Source organism: Phoca vitulina, unplaced genomic scaffold, assembly GCF_004348235.1.
Source record: "Phoca vitulina isolate PV1807 unplaced genomic scaffold, GSC_HSeal_1.0 scaffold47, whole genome shotgun sequence".
Taxonomy (NCBI): Eukaryota; Metazoa; Chordata; class Mammalia; order Carnivora; family Phocidae; genus Phoca; species Phoca vitulina.
Genome location: NW_022589750.1, coordinates 5,899,552 through 5,918,659, shown reverse-complemented (window position 1 = coordinate 5,918,659; position 19,108 = coordinate 5,899,552). Strand labels below are relative to the sequence as shown.

At 43.8% G+C, this 19,108-nt stretch overlaps 1 protein-coding gene across 5 annotated transcripts in view; it reads left to right on the top strand.

Annotated features, from left to right (window-relative positions):
* The first annotated feature begins 807 nt into the window (after positions 1 to 807).
* Positions 808 to 19,108, top strand: part of ZNF18 (zinc finger protein 18) — a 28,483-nt gene continuing 10,182 nt past the window's right edge. For 2 of the 5 annotated variants that reach the window (XM_032431974.1, XM_032431969.1), the window contains exons 1-5: positions 808 to 882; positions 1,492 to 1,587; positions 14,451 to 14,933; positions 16,095 to 16,284; positions 16,716 to 16,807. In XM_032431974.1, the coding sequence (XP_032287865.1) occupies positions 14,547 to 14,933; positions 16,095 to 16,284; positions 16,716 to 16,807 (669 nt within the window). In that variant the 5' untranslated portion in view covers positions 808 to 882; positions 1,492 to 1,587; positions 14,451 to 14,546. Of the gene's footprint in view, positions 883 to 948; positions 1,013 to 1,100; positions 1,266 to 1,491; positions 1,588 to 14,426; positions 14,934 to 16,094; positions 16,285 to 16,715; positions 16,808 to 19,108 lie in introns of those variants that run through there. The other 3 variants (XM_032431970.1, XM_032431972.1, XM_032431971.1) reach the window with 3 other exon arrangements.

The window sequence follows — 19,108 nt, the reverse complement described above, 5'->3', positions numbered from 1 at the left end:
GTTCGCCAATTGCCCAAGACTGAACGCACATAGGATACACACAGGAGTCCGGTCTCGCAAATTTGGACCCGATACTTGTACCAACGCTGCTTAGTATCACAAAACGACTGTTGCCGCCGAGTGCAGCGTGGATGTGGAAAAGAGGTGGAGAATGGAGAGGGGGGAGGTGGAGAGACGAGGCAAAATCATAGCGCTTCTCGACTTCTGGCCTGCGGGAAAGGGAAGGCGGAGGAGAGCGAGGATGACAAATATGTTGAAGCAGTCTGGGGGAGGCAGAAGGAGGAAGACAGGCAGAAGGACAGAAGGGAGGCGAAGGTGGGGCAGGTTAGCTAGCACCTCGCTGAATTCCAACACAAGGAAGTGGAAAGAGAGCGTTAAGGAAATGCAGAGTTGGTGTGAGCTGGAGCAGCAGGACAGAGAGAGGTCGGGGTAAATCAAATGCTGCAGGGAGGCCAAAAAGGGGGGGAAGGGCAGCGAGCAGACGCCCCGCCTGAGCACTTGGGGTACTGGCAGAGTCGCCAAGGTGTGGGGCTGACACAGGGTCTGCGACAGACAAGGGGATTATCTTGGTGGACCGTCGCAGCGCTTGGCCCAGTGCCTGGCCCAGAGGAGGGACTCGCTAACAGACCGCTTGGTGACAAGCGAAGGAGCAAATGCACCAATCTGGAATGAATGACCCAAGCTTCCGCTGCGGGCGACCGGGAGCGGCCTCGGGGCCTGGAGGACGCGAGAGGGGCGGGGCGACGCGGGCGGCCAATCGGAGCCCGCGCCTCGGCTCCGGCCCCGCCCCCAGCCCGCCGCGCCGACGCCCGCGCGGCGCCCGCGGCGCGCGCAGTCGCCCAGCTCCAGGAAGTGCGCCTGGAGTCGGCGTCGCGGGCCGAGGTGAGCGCGCGCGGGCTGGGCGGGCCCGGCTGCGGCCGCCCGGGGTCGGGCGTGACGCCGCCAGTCTCCGCGCGGGGGCTCGGCGGGGCCCCCGGGAGCGGCGGCGGGGCCGGCGGACGCGCGCCCGACGGTCTCGGAGGGCGCGGGGACGCGGCGGGTGCGGGGGAGGGGCGGCGGGGCCGAGGGGGCTCTGGGGTAGTGGAGACGCCGCTGTCCGGAGCTGGCGCTGCGCCGCTGAGCCCGTGGACCCTGGACTCCCCGGCCACGCCCCTGGACCGGCACCTAAACTGGGCCGCTTTCTCTGCCTTCCCCCAGAGGCTGGGAGAGAGCCTCTCTCCCCGGGGTGCTGTGGGCGTTGGGGAGCGAGAGTGGAGGATACCTGGGTGGGTGCCCCGGCCTCCGGGACGCAAAATGCCGGTCGTCCCCCAACCTCAACGCCCCTGGGGGCGTTTGTGACAGCCCCCAAACCCCCCCCCCCAAACCCCCCAACGTTGGCAGCTCTCCCCCCCAAAACACAGGCCTTGCTTGGAGCTTCGTGGCTTCCAATTCGACCGCCCCTTTTGAGCCTCCCAGGTTTCTAATCAGTCCACTCTGATACTTGCCTTGCAGGGGGATTGTGAGGATTAGAAATGGCATGAACAGGGCCTAATATGGAGCTGCTGCGTAGTGTTGGAGAAAAAATTACTCACATGCTCGTTAAAGACGGTAAGGCAGAGTTTATTCAGGGGGGCTATTGCAACGCGGTTTTGCAGGAGCAGAGAGCAATTGGGCTACGCTCTGCAACAGGGAGGAGTGGAAATTGTAGCCAAGGAGCCCGGTGGGGGGTGGGAGGGGTCCGTGGATGGAAAATGACTAAGAGGTAACTTACGTCCGGGGTAAAGGGAGCTCTGGCTGAATCGACTTGACTGGAGTTTTGCTGAAGACAGGCCTGGGTGATAAGGAATTTGATCAGATATCAGGGCTGGTCAGATACCATGGTTGATGTAGAATTTGACCACCTATCAAAGATGAGGGACTTTCCCTAAACTGGACTCAGCAGGATTCTTGCTAAAACGGGACTAAAAGGGTCAAGGACAGACCTGAAAGGCCAGGCCTAGTGGAAGAGGGCTGCGGAGCTTGACTAAAGTTTGCTTAAGGAGAGTGTTTGTCAATAGTAGGTACGCGGGGTGCCTGGGTGGCTCAGTTGGTTAAGCGACTGCCTTCAGCTCGGGTCATGGTCCCGGAGTCCTGGGATCGAGTCCCACATCAGGCTCTCGGCTCATCGGAGAGTCTGCTTCTCCCTCTGACCCTCTCCCCTCTCATGCTGTTTCTCACTCTCTCTCTCAAATAAATAAATAAATAAAATCTTTAAAAAAAAAAAATAGTAGGTACGCAACAAAGGGCTACCTGTATGCATAGGTATAGTAAGTGTGCTTACCTGAGTTGTACATTTGAAGTTCACTCTAATTTGTTACAGTTTTAATAACAACTACACGTTTGGGATTACTTGAAATGTTTTTCGTAACAGGAGCAGATACTCATGAAGTCACTGGAATATAAACTACACCCTCTATAAAGTAATTTAATTTGGAATAATTGAGGCATTTTTCCTTGCATTTTGTTAGGAGATAATTACTAAAATCAGATTTAAATATTTTATAAGTTTTCTAGTTTTCCCTAAAGGTCATTTTCCCTGAATGGTATCTAAACAGCTATGTTCATTCAGGAAGCAAATAAATTTGAATAAATCTACCCATTAGTCTCTTGCTATCGGAAATCTTTCTACTTGTTATTTGAAACTCAGGAGCCAAATAGATTTAGGTAATAAAGGATGCTTTTATATTTATTCAACATTTATTTAATATTTATTTATAAGATTTTTATTTATTTATCTTAGAGCATGAGTGGGAGGGGCAGAGGGAGAGAGAACCCCAAAGGGACCCCGCGCTGAGTGCTTGGAGCCAGAAGCAGGGCCCGATCCCAGGACCCCAAGATCATGACCTGAGCCGAAACCAAGAGTCAGCTGCCCAGCCAAGTTCACCACCCAGGCACCCCATTTGTTTAAGTAGACTCCGTGGTCAGTGACGCGGGGCTTGAACTCAAAACCCTGAGATCAAGAGTAGGACACTTGACTGACTGAGCCACCCAGGTGCCCCTTATTCAATATTTTAACATATTTATTCAAAACTACATATTTTCTCTAGAACTTTAGTGGTTACCTCTAAATTTTGATACTGTGTTTTCAGTATCATTCAATTTGAAAACATTTTAATTTCCGGGGCACCTGGGTGGCTCAGTCAGTTAAGTGTCTGCCTTCTGCTCAGGTCGTGATCCTGGGGTCCTGGGATGGAGCTCCAAGTCCGGCTTCTTGCTGGGGGTGGGGAGTGAGCGGGGGCAGCCTGCTTCTCCCCCTCCCCCTGCTGCTCCTCTTTTTGTGCTCTCTCTCTCTGTCAAATAAATAAATAAAATCTTAGAAAAAAAAGGAAAAGAAAACATTTTAATGTCCATTGTGATTTTTTCTTTGGCTATAGGTTATATTAGTTATTTAATAATTTCCATATATTGGCATTTTCTAGATATCTTTTTGTTACTGGTTTCTAATCTCATTGCACTGTGGTCAGAGCATATATATTTTGAGATTCCAGTCTTTTGAAACTTATTTATGCATATGGTCTGCTTTGGTGAATGTTTCATATGAACTTGAAATGAATGTGTATTCTGCAGTTGTTGAGTCTGAATGTCCATTAGAATGAGTTGGTTTATAGTGTTCAGATTTTCTGTAGCCTTACCGATTTTTTTTTTTTTTTTGGTCTTGTTCTATCAACTATGAGGATTTGTCCCTTTAGACCTGATAGTAGGTGCATATACGTTTAGGGTTTTGTGTTCTAAATGATTGGACCCATTTATCATAATGAAGTGTTCCTCTTTTTTTTTCTTGAAGTCTCTTGGTCAAATACAAATATGGCCATACCAGCTTTTGTATGCTTGCTGTCTGCATAGGATGTCCTTTCCCCATTGTTTTGTTTCCAAACTTTTGTGTCTTTATGTATTAAATATCTCTTGTAGACACCCTGTGATTGGGTCTTACTTTTCTAAATCTGGCAATCTTATAATTCAAATGTTTAGCCCATTTACATTTAATGTGATTACTTATATGGTTGGGTGTTAGTGTACCATATTGTCTTTTTTTCCATTTGGTCTTTCTGGTTTTTATTCTCTTACTGCATTCTGGGATAGTGAGTGTTTTTTAGGATCCTTTATTGGTGTTTTTAGCTGTACTTCTTTGTATAATATTTTTGCAGCTACCAGTATGTATCTTTAAATTATCAGAGTTTACTTTAACTTATTAGAGTCTACTTTAATATTTGTACCACTTTGTACTAAACAATTTACATTTCTCATTCCTGCCTCTCATTTAACACCTTTACACTTGCAGTTTGTCACCCGACATGTAGCACCACTCACTTCCCACTTCCTATTCCTCATTTAGTGATTCATAAATGTAATGACCTAACAACCGATTAATTCCATTTACTCACTCCTTTGTGCTGTTTTTATATCTTTTACTTTTACTTATTATCTATTTACACACTGTGGTTATTTTTGCTTTTAATAGTTGCCTTTTAAGGAAGTTAGGAGAAGTAAAAGCATAGTATTTCTATATTTATTCACCATATATTTACCATTTTTGGAGATCTTCATTTCTTTCTGTAGATCTGAGTTTCCCTTCAACTGGAAAGGTGTCCTTTAGCATTTCTTATAGTACAAATCACTGTGGAGGGGCTCTTGGGTGGCTCAGTCAGTTAAGCGTCTGCCTTTGGCTCGGGTTGTCCCACGGTTCTGGGATCGAGCCCCGTGTCAGGCTCCCTGCTCAGTGGGGGGCCTGCTTCTCTTCCCACGTCCCCCGCTCCCTCGTGCTCTCTCTCACTATCTCTCTCCGTTTTTCAAATGAATAAATAAAATCTTAAAAAAAAAATCACTGGTGAAAAATTCTCCTAGCTTATTTATCTGAAAAATGTCTTTATTTTTTTATTAAAATGTAATTAACATACAATGTGATATTAGTTTCAGGTTTACAACATACTGATTTGACAGTTTTATACATGACTCGGTGCTTATCACAATAACTGTAGTCACCATGCAACGTTATTATAATATTATTGACTATATTCTCTATGCTTTTGATCTCTGTGATTTGTTTGATTATAATGTATAACTTGTTATAACTGGAAGTTTTTTATCTCTTAATCCCCTTTATTTATTTTGCTCATAACCCCCACCTCCCTCCCCTTTGGCAAACATCAGTTCTTTGTATTTAAGAGTCTGGTTTGTTGTTTATTCATTTGTTTGTTTTCTTTTCATATTCTACAAATAAGTGAAATCATAAGGTATTTTTCTCTCTCTGTCAGACTTATTTCACTTAGCATAGTGTCCTCTAGGCCCATCCATGTTGTCACAAATGGTAAGATTTCATTCTTTTTTATGCCTAAGTAATACTCCATTGTATATATACACTGTATCTTTATCCATTCATCTATCAATGGACACTTGGTTTGCTTCCATATCTTGGCTATTGCAAATGCTGCAGTAAACATAGGGGTGCATTTATCTTTTCAAATTAGTGTTTTTGTTTTTTTGTATAAATATCAGTAGTGCAATTACTGGATCATATGGTATTTCTACTACTTTTAAAACATTTTCTTAAATTTTAAATTTTAATTTTTTAAAAAAGATTTATTCATTTGAGAGAGAGTGAGCGAGCGAGAGAGCACAAGAGAACACAAGCCAGGGGGAGGGGTAGAGGGAGAAGCAGACTCCCCGCTGGGCAGGGAGCCTGACATGAGGCTCGATCCCAGGACCCTGGGATCATGACCCGAGCCAGAGGCTGACTCAACCGATTGAACCACCCAGGTGCCCCGGTATTTCTACTAATCAATTTTTTCTGTTTTCCACAATGGTTGCACCAATTTACCTTCCCACCAACAGTGCACGAGAGTTCCCTTTTCTCTCCATCCTTGCCAACACTTGTTACTTCTTGTATTTTTTATATTAACCATTCTGAGGTATCGTTGTGTTTTTTTTTGCATTTTCCTGATGATTAATGATGTTGAGCATCTCTTCCTGTGTCTCTTGGCCATCTGTAGGTCTTTGGAAAATTTTCTGTTCAGGTTTTCTGACCATTTTTTAATTGGATTGTTTGTTTTTTTGGTGTTGAGTTGTAGAAGTTCTTTGTATAGTTTGGATATTAACCCCTTATTAGTTATATCATTTGTGCATTTCTTTTTCCATTCACTAAGTTGCCTTTTTGTTTTGTTGTTGGTTTCCTTTGCTGTGCAAAAGCTTTTTATTTTGGTGTAGTCCCAGTGGCTTATTTTTGCTTTTGTTTCCCTTGCCTGAGAAGACCTATCTATAAATATGCTCCTAAGGGCGATGTCCAAGAGATTACTGCCTGTGTTTTCCTTTAGGAGATTTATAGTTTCCGGTCTCACATTTAGGTCTTTAATCTATTTTAAGGTAAATTTTGTGTATGGTGTAAGAAAGTGGTCCAGTTTCATTCTTTTGCACGTAGCTGTCCAGTTTTCCCAGCACCACTTATTGAAAAGACTGTCTTTTCCTCATTGTATATTCTTGCCTCTTTTGTTGTAATAAATTAATTGACCATATGGATGTGGGTTTATTTCTAGGCTCTCTATCATGTTCCATTGATCCGTGTGTCTGTTTTTATGCCAGTACCATACTGTCCTAATTGCTATAGCTTTGTAGAGTATCTTGAAATCCTGGAACGGAGATAACTCTAGCTTTGTTCTTTCTGAAGATTGCTTTGGCTATTTGTTGTCTTTTGTGGTTCCATGCAGATTTTAGGATTATTTTAGGAAAATACTGTTGGTATTTTGATAGGGATTGCATTGAATCTGTAGATTGTTTTGGGTAGTATGGGCTTTTTAAACATATTAATTCTTTCAGTCCATGAGCGTGGTATATTTTTCCATTCCTTTGTGTTGGCTTCAGTTTCTTTGAACAATGTCTTACAGTTTTCAGAGTAAGGTCCTTCATCTCCTTGGTGAAATTTATTCCTAGGTGTTTTCTTTTACATGCAGTTGTAAATGGGATTGTTTTCTTAATTTCTCTTTCTGCTATTTCATGATTAGTGTATAGAAACACAGCAGTTTTCTGTGTGTTAATTTTGTATCCTGCAACTTTACTGAATTCATTTATCAGTTCTAATAGTTTTTTTGATGGAGACTTTAGGTTTTCTATGTATACCCATGTCACCTGCAAATAGTGACAGTTTTACTTCTTCCTTACCAGTTCGAATGCTTTTTATTCCTTTTTCTTGGTCTGATTGGTACAGCTAAGATTTCCAGTACAATGTTGAATAAAAGGAGTGAGTATTAAGGAGGGCATGTACTGCAATGAGCACTGGGTGTTACACGCAAACAATGAATCATGGAACACTACATCAAAAACTAACGATGTACTGTATGGTGACTAACATAACGTAATAAAATTAAATTAAAAAAAGAATGAAATCTTGACATTTGCAATGACGTGGGCAGAGCTAGAGTGTATTATGCTAAGTGAAATAAGTCAAAGACAAATACTATATGATTTCACTCATATGTGGAATTTAAGAAACAAAACAGATGAACATACGAGAAGGGGAAAAAAGGGGAGGGAGGCAAACCATAAGAGACTGTTAACTATAGAGAACAAACTGAGGGTTGCTGGAGGGGAAGTGGTGGGGGATGAGCTAAATGGGTGATGGGCATTAAGGAGGGACTTCTTGTGATGAGCAATTGGGTGTTACATGTAAGGGATGAATCACTAAATTCTACTCCTGAAACCAATATTACACTATATGTTAATTAGCTATAATTTAAATAAACATCTTTTTTAAAATTAAAAAAAAAGGGTGAGTGGACATCCTTGTCTTGTTCCTGATCTTAGAGGAAAATCTTTCAGTTTTTCTCCACTGAGTATGATGTTAGATGCAGGCTTTTCATATGTGGCCTTTTTTTTTTTTTTTTTTTTTAAGGTATGTTTCCTCTAAGTCCACTTTGTTGAGAGTTTTTATCATAAATGGATGTATTTTGTCAAATGCTTTTTGCACATCTATTGAGATGATCATATGGGTTTTTCTTCCCTTGTTAAATGTGATGTGTTACATTCTTTTTTTTTTTTTAAAGATTTTATTTATTTATTTATTTGAGAGAGAGAGACAGAGAGAGAGCACATGAGAGGGGGGAGGGTCGGGAGGGTCAGAGGGAGAAGCAGACTCCCTGCCGAGCAGGGAGCCCGATGCGGGACTCGATCCAGGGACTCCAGGATCATGACCTGAGCCGAAGGCAGTCGCTTAACCAACTGAGCCACCCAGGCGCCCGATGTGTTACATTCTTTTAAGAATATTGAACCGCTTGATTGAGGTGAATGATTTTTTTTAATGTATTGTTGAATTTGGTTTGCAAATACTTTGTTGAGGATTTTTGCATCTATGTTCAGGAGAGAGATTGGCCTATAGTTTTCTTTTTTTGTAGTGTCTCTGTCTGATTTTCTATTAGGATAATGCTGGCCCTGTAGAATGAATTTGGAAGTTTTCCTTCCTCTTTCATGTTTTGGAATAGTTTGAGAAGAATATTTATCAACTCTTTTTTAAATGTTTGCTAGAATTTGCCTGTGAAGCCATTTGGTGCTGGACTTTGTTGGGAGTGTTTTGATTACTCATTCAATTTCATGACTAGTTCTTGGTTCATTCCAATTTTCTATTTCTGAATCAGTTTTGGAAGAGTGTAGGTTTATAGGAATTTATCCATTTTTTTCTAGGTTGTCAAGTTTGTTGGTATATACTTTTTCATAATACTCTTTTGTAATCTTTTGTGTTTCTGTGACTTGAGTTATTTTTCTTCTTTCATTTCTGATTTTACTTATTTGAGTCCTCTCTCTCTCCCTTTCTCTCTCATTTATGAATCTGGCTAAAGGTTTATCAATTTTTTTTTTTAAAGATTCTATTTGTTTTACAGAGAGATAGAGAGAGCACAAGTAGGCAGAGCAGCAGGCAGAGGGGGAGGGAGAAGCAGGCTCTCTGCTGAGCAGGGAGCCTGATGCAGGGCTCGATCCCAGGACCCCGGGATCATGACCCGAGCTGAAGCCAGCCACTTAACCGACTGAGCCACCGAGGTGCCCCAAGGTTTATCAATTTTTAAAAAAGATTTATTTATTTCAGAGAGAGAGAGTGCGCACAAGCATGAGTGGGGGGAGGGACAGAGGGAGAGAATCTCCAGTAAACTCCCCACTGAGTGTGGAGCTCAACACAGGGCTTGATCTCAGGACCCATGAGTTCATGACCTGAGCCAAAACCAAGAATCGGACATGTAACTGACTGAGCCACCCAGGTACCCCAAGGTTTATCAATTTTGTTGATTTTTTCAAAGGACCAGCTCCTGATTTCATTGATGTGTACTATTGTTTGTTTGTTTTTAGTTTCTGTTTTGCTTATTTCTGCTCTAATCTTTATTATTTCCTTTCTTCCACTGGTTTTGGGTTTTGTTTGTTCTTTTTCTAACTACTTTAGGTGTAAGGTAGGTTGTTTATTTGAGATTTTTCTTATAGTAGGACTGTATTGCTATAACTTCCTTCTTAAGAACTGCTTTTGCTACATCCCAAAGATTTTGGTCCATTGTATTTTCATTTTCATTTGTCTCCATGTATTTTTGGATTTCCTCTTTGATTTCTTGGTTGACCTATTGGTTGTTTAATATGTTGTTTAGCCTCCATGTGTTTGTGTTCTCTTCGGATATTTTATTGTAATTGATTTCTAGTTTCATACTGTTGTGGTTGGAGAAGATGCAGGATATGATTTCAGTCATCTTAAATTTATTGAGGCTTGTTTTGTGGCCTAACATGTGATATGTCCTGGAGAATGAATTGAAAAGAATGTATCCTGCTGTTTTTGAATGGAATGTTCTGTATATATCTCTTAGTTCCATCTGGCCTAGTATGTTGTTCAAAGCCAGTTTCTTTGTTGATTTTCTTTCTGGATGATCTATCCATTGATGTAAATAGAGTGTTAAAGTCCCCTATTATTGTGGTATGACTGTCAGTTTCTTCCTTTATATCTGTTAATATTTGCTTTATGTATTTAGGTGCTCCTGTGTTGGGTGCATAAATATTTACAATTGTTACATCCTCTTATTGTATTGATCCCTTTATCATTATATATTGCCCTTCTTTGTCTCTTGTTACAGTCTTTGTTTTAAAGTCTATTGTCTGATATAATTATTGCTACCCTGGGTTTTTTTTTTAAAGATTTTGTTTATTTGAGAGAGAGCGAGAGAGCACGATCAGCAGGAGGGGCAGAGGGAGAGGGAGAAGCTTAACCAACTGAGCCACCCAGGCGCCCTAACCTGGCTTTTTTTCCCTTCAATTCTATTTGCATGGTATATGTTTTTTCATCCCTTCACTTTCAGTCTATATGTGTCTTTAGGTCTGAAGTGAATCTCTTACAGGCAGCATAGAGATGAGTCTTTTTTTTTATTCATTCAGTTACCCTATGTCTTTTGATTGGAGCATTTAGACCATTTAAAGGAATTGTTGATAGTTAATGTATTTGTTGCTATTTTGTTAATTATTTTCTTGTTATTTTGTAGTTCTCCTCTGTTCCTGTCTTCTCTTGCTCTCTTCCCTTGTGCTTTGATAGCTTTCTTTAGTGTTATACTTGGATTCCTGTCTCTTTTTTGTGTGTGTATCTATTACAGGTTTTTGATTTGTGGTAACTACTGGTTTCATATATAATGTGTATAGCAGTTTCTGTTTAGTTGATGGCTGCTTCAGTTTGAACACTTTTTTTTTTTTTAAAGATTTTATTTATTTGACAGGGAGAGACACAGCGAGAGACGGAACACAAGCAGGGGGAGTGGGAGAGGGAGAAGCAGGCCTCCTGCTGAGCAGGGAACCCGATGTGGGGCTTGATCCCAGGACCCTGGGATCATGACCTGAGCCGAAGGCAGACGCTTAACGACTGAGCCACCCAGGTGCCCCCCCCCTTTTTTTTTTTTAAAGTAGACTCCACACCCAGCGTGGAAGCCAGCACAGGGCCTGAGCTTATGACCCTGAGATCAAGACCTGACCTGAGATCAAGAGTCTGATGCTAACTGACTGAGCCACCCAGGCGCCTCAATTTTGAACACATTCTAAAAGCAGATGTCTTTATTTTAATTCTGATTTTTGAAAGATGTTTTTACTGGATGTGGAAATCCGGGTTGGTGGTTCTTTTTTTTCTAGAATTTGCATTTGGTTCTTTTTATAATTTCTGTTTCTCTGTAGAAAGTCCCTATCTCTTCTCTCATTATGACTATATTTTTATTGCAGTCCTTGGACCATCTTTGGGTTGGTTTCTCTTGAATATTTTTTCCATGACTTTTAAGTCATATTTTCATGTTTTTAAATTAAATAATTTTGGGTTACATCTTAGATATTATGGATGGCACATTGTAGATGCTAAGGATTCTGTTAATCTTCCTCTGAAGAGTATTGAGTTTTGTTCTAGCAGGCAGTTGAGTTACTCACTGATCACCTTTGACTTGAATTAGCTTTATTTTTTTATTTTTTAAAGATTTTATTTATTTGACAGAGAGAGACACAGCGAGAGAGGGAACACAGCGGGGGAGTGGGAGAGGGAGAAGCAGGCTTCCCGCAGAGCGGGAAGCCCGATGCGGGGCTCGATCCCAGGACCCTGGGATCATGACCTGAGCTGAAGGCAGATGCTTAACGATTGAGCCACCCAGGCGCCCAACTTTTTTTTTCAAAGATTTTATTTATTTGACAGAGAGCAAGAGCGCACAAGCAGGGGGAGCAGCAGAGGGAGAGGGAGAAGCAGGCTCCCCACTGAACAGGGAGCCGGATGTGGGCCCCGATCCCAAGACCCCAGGATCAGGACCTGAGCTGAAGGCAGATGCCCAACTGACTGAGCCACCCAGGCGCCCTGAAGTAGCTTGGTTTTATACCTTGTTAGGACAGATCTCTGGAAAGCCCACAGTGGATCCTGAAGCCTTCTAACTTGATCAAACTAGACTAGTAGACTGGGTTTCCTCTGCGGATCTCGTTGAGGCTTGGCTTTAGGCTCTAAACCTAGGGCAGGTTTAGAGTAGGTCTTATTCTAGGATATGGTCTTTACTCCCAACATGCGGCCTTTCCAGTATCTCAAGATGCTTTGGGTATTAATGAGGTCTCTCCATTGTCAGTGGTCAAAAACTCCAATATCTCTCATCACTGACTGGCACTTGTATTTCTTTTGCTCCTAACCCGGTTGCAACCGCTCTCTGTTAAACCTTGCATAGTTTCACCCTGCTCATGTGCAGTCCAACCCTTGGCTCACAGGGAAACCCCACATAGACTTCTGCCTGACCAACCCCCCCACCCCCACCCCGGTCACAGCTCCATTCTCCCCACTGAGCTGTTCTTGAGAATCCAGATACAAAAGCAGCTCCAAGTTCTGATCTCTACCTCCTCAGTTTGGTGAGACCACTGAACTCTGTGTGAGCTGCAGCTTCCTGCACTGTTGTTGGGGAAATTGTCCCCATGCAGAAAGCCAGGATGATCGTGGGTCTCACCTCAAGAGTTTTTCTTCCCTTGGGGATTTCATTCTTGTCTGCCTGTTGTCTAGTGCTTGAAAACAGTTGTCTTACAAGTTTTCTCCAGTTCTGTAGTTGTTTACAGTGGGTGGGACAGTGTGTACTGCCAGTTACTCTGCCATGGCCAGAAACTGAATTCCCCAAACATGTTATTTACTGAGCACATAATATACGTCATTGTAACACCCTGGTTTCTGTATGAATATATGAATGAAACACGTGGGTTTCTTTTTGAACAAAAAATAAATGCACCGAGGTCTGCATGAGAAACATGTAACATTGGGTTAATCCCTCTTACCTCACTCCTTCTTTTTTTGCTTGAAACATTTTCTTCTTTTCTTTTTAGTTTTTAAGTGATCTTCTGATATGGGATAAATTGTTTGAAGTGCTAGGGATGAAGACATTCCTTATTATACCTCAAGGAAAAAGCAGCTTTTATTTATTTATTTATTTACCATGTATTTATTTTAGAGAGAGAGTATGGGAGCCAGTGGGCTGGGGAGGGGCAGAGGGAGAGGGAGAGAGAGAATCCCAAACAGATTCCATGCTGAGCACAGAGCCTGACATGGGGCTCGATCTTATGACCCTAAGATCATGACCTGAGCTAAAACCAAGAGTTGGATGGTTAACCAGTGAGCCACCAAGGTACCCCGGAAAAAGCAGTTTTTATTTTTTCTTTGTATTTTTTTTTTTAATTCAATTAATTAACATATAGTGTATTATTAGTTTCAGAGGTAGAGTGCAGTGATTCATCAGTTGTATGTGACTCCCAGTGCTCATTACATCACGTGCTCTCCTTAATACTTATCACCCAGTTACCCCATCTCCCCACCAATCCCCCCCAAAAGCAACTTTTAAAAGCTGGAGTGTTATACTGATCTCTGATTAAGCCAGACAGATTAGTGATTGGGTGTGTTTGCTTGTTTGTTTTGTTTTTATTGTCGCAGTTAGTGTTACAGAGAAATGATGACCTGTAGCTTTTTTTTTTTTTTAATTTTTTAAAGATTTTATTTATTTATTTGCTAGAGAGAGAGAGAGAGAGAGTACAAGCAGGGGGAGGGGCAGAGGCAGAGGGAGAAGCAGACTCCCTGCTGAGCAGGGAGCCCGATGTGGGACTCGATCCCAGGACCCTGGGATCATGACCCGAGCTGAAGGTAGCCGCTTAACCGACTGAGCCACCCAGGCGTCCCAGACCTGTAGCCATTTAATAACATTCAAGGATTGACCTAATGATCCAATATTAGGATCTTATGCAAGAAAGTTAACTCGAAATAGTACATGATTCTTTAAACATTTCTAAATACTAACTTTGTCATTTAATATTTTTCTTTTCACTGTCTTAGTTACTGTCTTCTAAATTTTTATACCAGTTGCCATAAAATAGTGCTCACTTAGTTCAAGGCCATAGGAATGTTTTTGAGGTAGCTGTTGTTTGTTCTAAGTCTTCTTTAAGCCCAGGGTTGAAAATTTCAGTTCTGACAGGTTTTCCTAAGTTCCCAAATAGTCCAGTTTTCCATGTGGCACTCAAAAGAGATCACCTAGAAATTTCATTGCATCTTTTGGGGAAAAATGAATTTGTTCTCTTCAACCTCCTATTTATTACAGAAGCATCAGATTATTTCAACATTAGCCTTTATTTCTAGGGCATTGATGTCTTCGTTCAGCTTTACTTTTTGGTCTGCAGACGTACGGATGCAGATAAGGAAGTGTCCAGAAGAGCCGTTTGCTAGGAAACCAGTAGCAAAAATGCTTCACGTGGTGCATTTCATTTTTCTACTTGGCTTGCACATTTGGAGACTGAGAGGGAATATTGTAAAACGCTCAGGGTGATGATGCCAGCTTAGATACAGTATTAGCGATTTGCTTGGTCAAGGTTATAATCTTTCTCATGTGGGGGGTGTGCGTTCGGTCTCCCCGATCACGTGTCCCTTTGCACAGCCCTGGCTCTCGTTCCCTCTCTAGGGCCCCTGTGAGAGCCTCCGTGAAGCCTTGGTCCTCCCCAGTGACAGCTCCGCCCCGGAAACACTTCACCTAAAAAAGGACTTGCCAAGCCAGAGGATGCCTGTCGAGCTGGGGCAGGCCCTGGTCCTGCCACCGCGGCTGGCGAAGGCCGAGGACGCCCCATTCTTAGGACCAGATGCTGCCTCTCGAGGGGAGCTCTCTAACCCCGAGGCCGCACGCCAGCTTTTCAGGCAGTTTCGTTACCAGGTGATGTCTGGGCCCCACGAGACGCTGAGACAACTGCGGAAGCTCTGTTTCCAGTGGCTGCGGCCAGAGGTTCACACAAAGGAGCAGATCCTAGAGATCCTCATGTTGGAGCAGTTCCTGACCATCCTGCCTGGGGAGATCCAGATGTGGGTGCGGAAACAGTGCCCCGGCAGCGGGGAGGAGGCCGTGACCCTTGTGGAGAGCTTGAAGGGAAACCCCCAGAGACTGTGGCAGTGGGTAAGCAGAGGGTCGAAGCTGCCAATGACGCACAGGGCTCCTCTGGGGCCTTTACCGGGTGTGTTTGTCTTTTTCCTGACCCTCAGTGCTAACAACCAGTTCTCCAATTCACTGCTACCAGCGAGGTGTCTTACAGTTCAGTTCAGATCTGACACTAATATTCTGGGGTTGGCAGACCCAGTGCGATAAGGGTCAGTCTCGTCAGGCCGCTCCCATTTCAGACACCAAGCACAAGTCACCCAGGCCAGCTATACTTACGACTGATGGGCTGTACGTTTGGAGGTTCCCACAACCTCCTCCTCGGGGTAGTTAATTTACTAGAATGACTCCTAGGAGGAGACTTCCATGGCGTCTCTGGGCCTGCCATCCTCCCAGCACTTCTGTGTGGCCACCAGCTCAGGAGCTCCCTGAACCCCATTGTTTAGTGGATTTTAGGGAGGTTTCATTACTTAGGCACGATAATCATTGGCCATTGGTGACTGAACATCTCCAGCCCATCTCCCTTCCTTGGGTTGAGGGTTGGGGCTGCAAGTTCAGTCCCCTGGTTGCCTGGTTGGGTCCTGTGGTGACCAGCCTCCATCCTGAAGCTACCTCGGGGCCCACCGAGCGTCACTTTCTTAGCATAAACTCAGGTACGGTTGAAAGGAGCTCATGATGGCATATGCTCCTCACTCCTGTCATTTAGGCAGTTCCAAGGGTTTTAGGGACTCTGCCAGGAACCTGGGACAAAGACTAAATACATATTTCTTACTGTACTGCATCAGTATATCCCATATATCTCCCCTAATTCTGAGGCTCTCTGACTCAACACTTTCTCGTCATTACAAATAGAAGATAAAGTCTCTTGTCCCATTCCATCTTTCTACTAAAGTCTTTGAGAAATTATTCAAAGGATACCTGAGTTTTAATTGGTGGAGACTGTCCAGTAGAAACACATTATTAATGGCATGTTCAGGGTCTCCCAGGCCCGATTCAGGCCTCAGCTTTTGGCCCCTCAGGATGTTTTCCTCACAGGTTCCTGCTGGTCTAGACAGAGAAGCTGGTTTTCCCTACTCCATGTCCCTAAGGACTGCCTTATTATCTGTTATAGAGCGTTACCTTTATTTCTTTCAGAACCCCTCAGTCTGGACCTTTCGGTAATTAGTAATATGTGGTCTCTAGATCAGCATCCAGGTTCTAGGACAGGAAATCTTGTCAGAGAAGATGGAATCTGCAAGCTGCCAAGTGGGGGAAGTAGAACGCCATTCTGAAGTGGGGCCTCAGGAGCTGGGACTTCAGGACTCACCCTGCAGGCCTCTGGAGCCTCCGAGCCATCCAGTGAAAGAGGAGTCTGACATGGAACAAGAATTAGGTGAGGGGCAGTCACTCGTGGTGTGTGGTGCTTTCTTGGGGAGTTTTGGGGATTGTGGTTAGTAGGCCTCAGAGTGAGTTGAAAATGATATGCTGCTCAGGTGAGGGTATCTCCGGAAAGTTTGGAAACAGCGTAGACCTACTGAATCCCTCTGATGTGGAGATTCAGTCTGTGAATCTCCTTTATGACTGGGCCAGACCATTTGAATGTTGGTTCTGAGGAAGGGGAAAGGAAGGAGGGGGAAAATACGGGTGAGGCTGTTTGGAAGGTTGTGGGAAGTTGGAGTTTGTTAGGGAGGTAAACACGAGTCTTGACATCATGGACGGTGGGACAGGCATCGGTTCTCATTTGGGACAGTTTTCATCTGTACCCTCCGGGGAGTGGTTTGCGACGACATCTAGAGTCTTCAGACTTTCTGTTCCTCTCTTCAGTGATGGCTGCTACCCCACCTCCCGGCCCACCGGAGGAAAGGCTCATCAGAGACCAGGACTTCGGAGCCTCCTTTCTCCAAGCAGCACCTCCGGTGAGCTGGCTTCCCTGCCTCTCTCACCCCAGAGCCGGGCTCGAGGGTGTCAGCTGGCAGTCAGGAGGATGGAAAGGGGACACGTTCTCAGAAGCGGAGGAGAGAGGACCGCCTAGCAAGGACAATAAGAACAATACACATGGAATGAAACCTGAGTCTCAGCATTTCCCTTGAGGCAGAATGTTTAGTGGATAATGGAATCTGGGTCCTGGAAGAAGTGGCCCTCTTGTTTCTCCCTTTCCTGTTCCTTGGGTTATGCTGAGAAAAGACTCTGATTTTCTGGTCTAGGCCTCGCCCGATAGGAGTCAGTCTGAGATTTTGTATGCTTCTATCTAATGTGGGTCAGGTGGCCTCCCCCAACTTCACAGAGGCATAATTGACAAACAGCGAACTGACCATATTTCAAGTGTACAGTTTGGTACGTTTTTGATATATACACACATGTGTGAAACCATGACCACAATCAGGATGATAAACATACTTGTTACGCCCAAAGGTTTCCTTTTGCCCTTTTGTGATCCCTCCCTCCTGTCCCCTACGCTCCCTTAATCCTGAGATCCCGAGGCCACCACTGAGCTGCTTTCTGTCACCATACATTAGTTTGCATTTTCTAGAATTGTATATAAAATGGAATCATGCCATCTGTACTCTTCCCTTTGTTTTTCTGCATGTAATGTACTTTTCTTGTTTCTTTGAATATTTTCTCAGTGGTTTTTAACAGTTGGACTGTGATGGACCTGGGAGTCATTTTCTTCATGTTTCTTGTGCTTGGGATTCTTTGGGATTCTTGGATCTGTGGGTTTATAGTTTCCAACAAATTCGGAAGAATTTTGGCCAGTATTTCTTCAGCTGTTTTCTATCTCCCTTCTTTCTCCACTTCTTCGCAGACTTTGAGAATAACACCCGCATGGGCTGTATATGATGATAACGTGCGGACATATGTTAGATCTCTTGAGGTTGTCCCAGAGATTATTGATGCTCTTCTCTCTCTTTTTTTAAAAAAAATCTGTTTCATTTTGGATGGTTTCTGTTTATGTGTCTTCAGGTTCACTGATCTTCTCTTCCACAGAGTCTAATCCATTGTTAATCCCATCCAGTATAGTTTTCATCTCTAGAAATTTGAACTGGGGCTTCGTTATATTTTTCATGTCTATACTTAACATATTGGGTCTTTCCTACACTTTCTTGAACGTACAGGATGTGGCCATGCCATCTGTGTTAATGTCCTTGTCCACTAATCTATCACCTCTGTCATTTCTGAGTCAGTTTGGATGGATCGATTGATCTCATTTTGAGGTGTTTTCCTGCTACTTTGTGTGCCCAGCAACCTTTGATTGGACGTTGTGCATTCTACCTTGTTGGGTGCTGGGTATTTCGACATTCCTCTAAATGTTGTTGAGTTTTGCTCTGGCATGTGGTTGAGTTACTTGGACGTGGTTTGTGTTATGGCACCAGAGAAGTCTTTAGTCTGGGCTCACTTTTCCCACTACTGAGGCACTACCTTCCGTGTATTCCACCTGATGCTGCCTGGTGTACGAGGTTTCCACTCTGGCTGGTGGAAAATAACTATTTCCAACACCATGTAAGCTCTGTTTCCTCCGCTTCTTGTGGGGGACCCCTGTACGTCTCTGGAGCTCGCTCTCTGTTCGGCTCCCCACTCTGGTCTTCTGCCCTGCTGACTATAACTGCCTTCCCCGCCTCAAACTCTGAGCTCTTTCTGCCCGCACCTGGGGTGCTCTCTCCCTGGCCAGTGCAGGGCTCACCTAATTTGTTTCCTCATTTCCAGGGATCGCTGCTCTGCTCTGCCTAGCAGGTGATGTCTGCGAACCATTGTGTCATATATTTTGTTCTCTTTTTCAGTTGTTTCAGGTGGGAAGGTAAATGTGGTCTCTGTTACTCCATCTTGGCTGTGAACAAGTTTGGGAACAGGTTTATTTTGAATACGTAGTTAAATTAACAACTCAGAAAAGTTGCGTTTGATTAAAAATAAAGTTTTTCTGGAACCTGTACGCCTTGATCGAAGCATTGTTTCAGACCTTTGGGTAACCCTTCTTGGGACTTGCCTCCTGAGGTACTTGGAGTGAAGGTCAAGGTAGGGAAGCCAGTAGGTGGTGCTTGGTTGTGATGCTTATGCCAGGTATGAGCCTCAGCTTCCCAGGCTCAGAGATGGAGAAACCAGAATGCCGACTTCACTGTTTACCCTGGGGAGAGGGATGGGACGGGCCGGGAGAGGCACAGACCTTCTTAGTGTCTCAGGGATACCTGTCCTCCTACTTTCCAGATACCTAGAAACCAAATTGT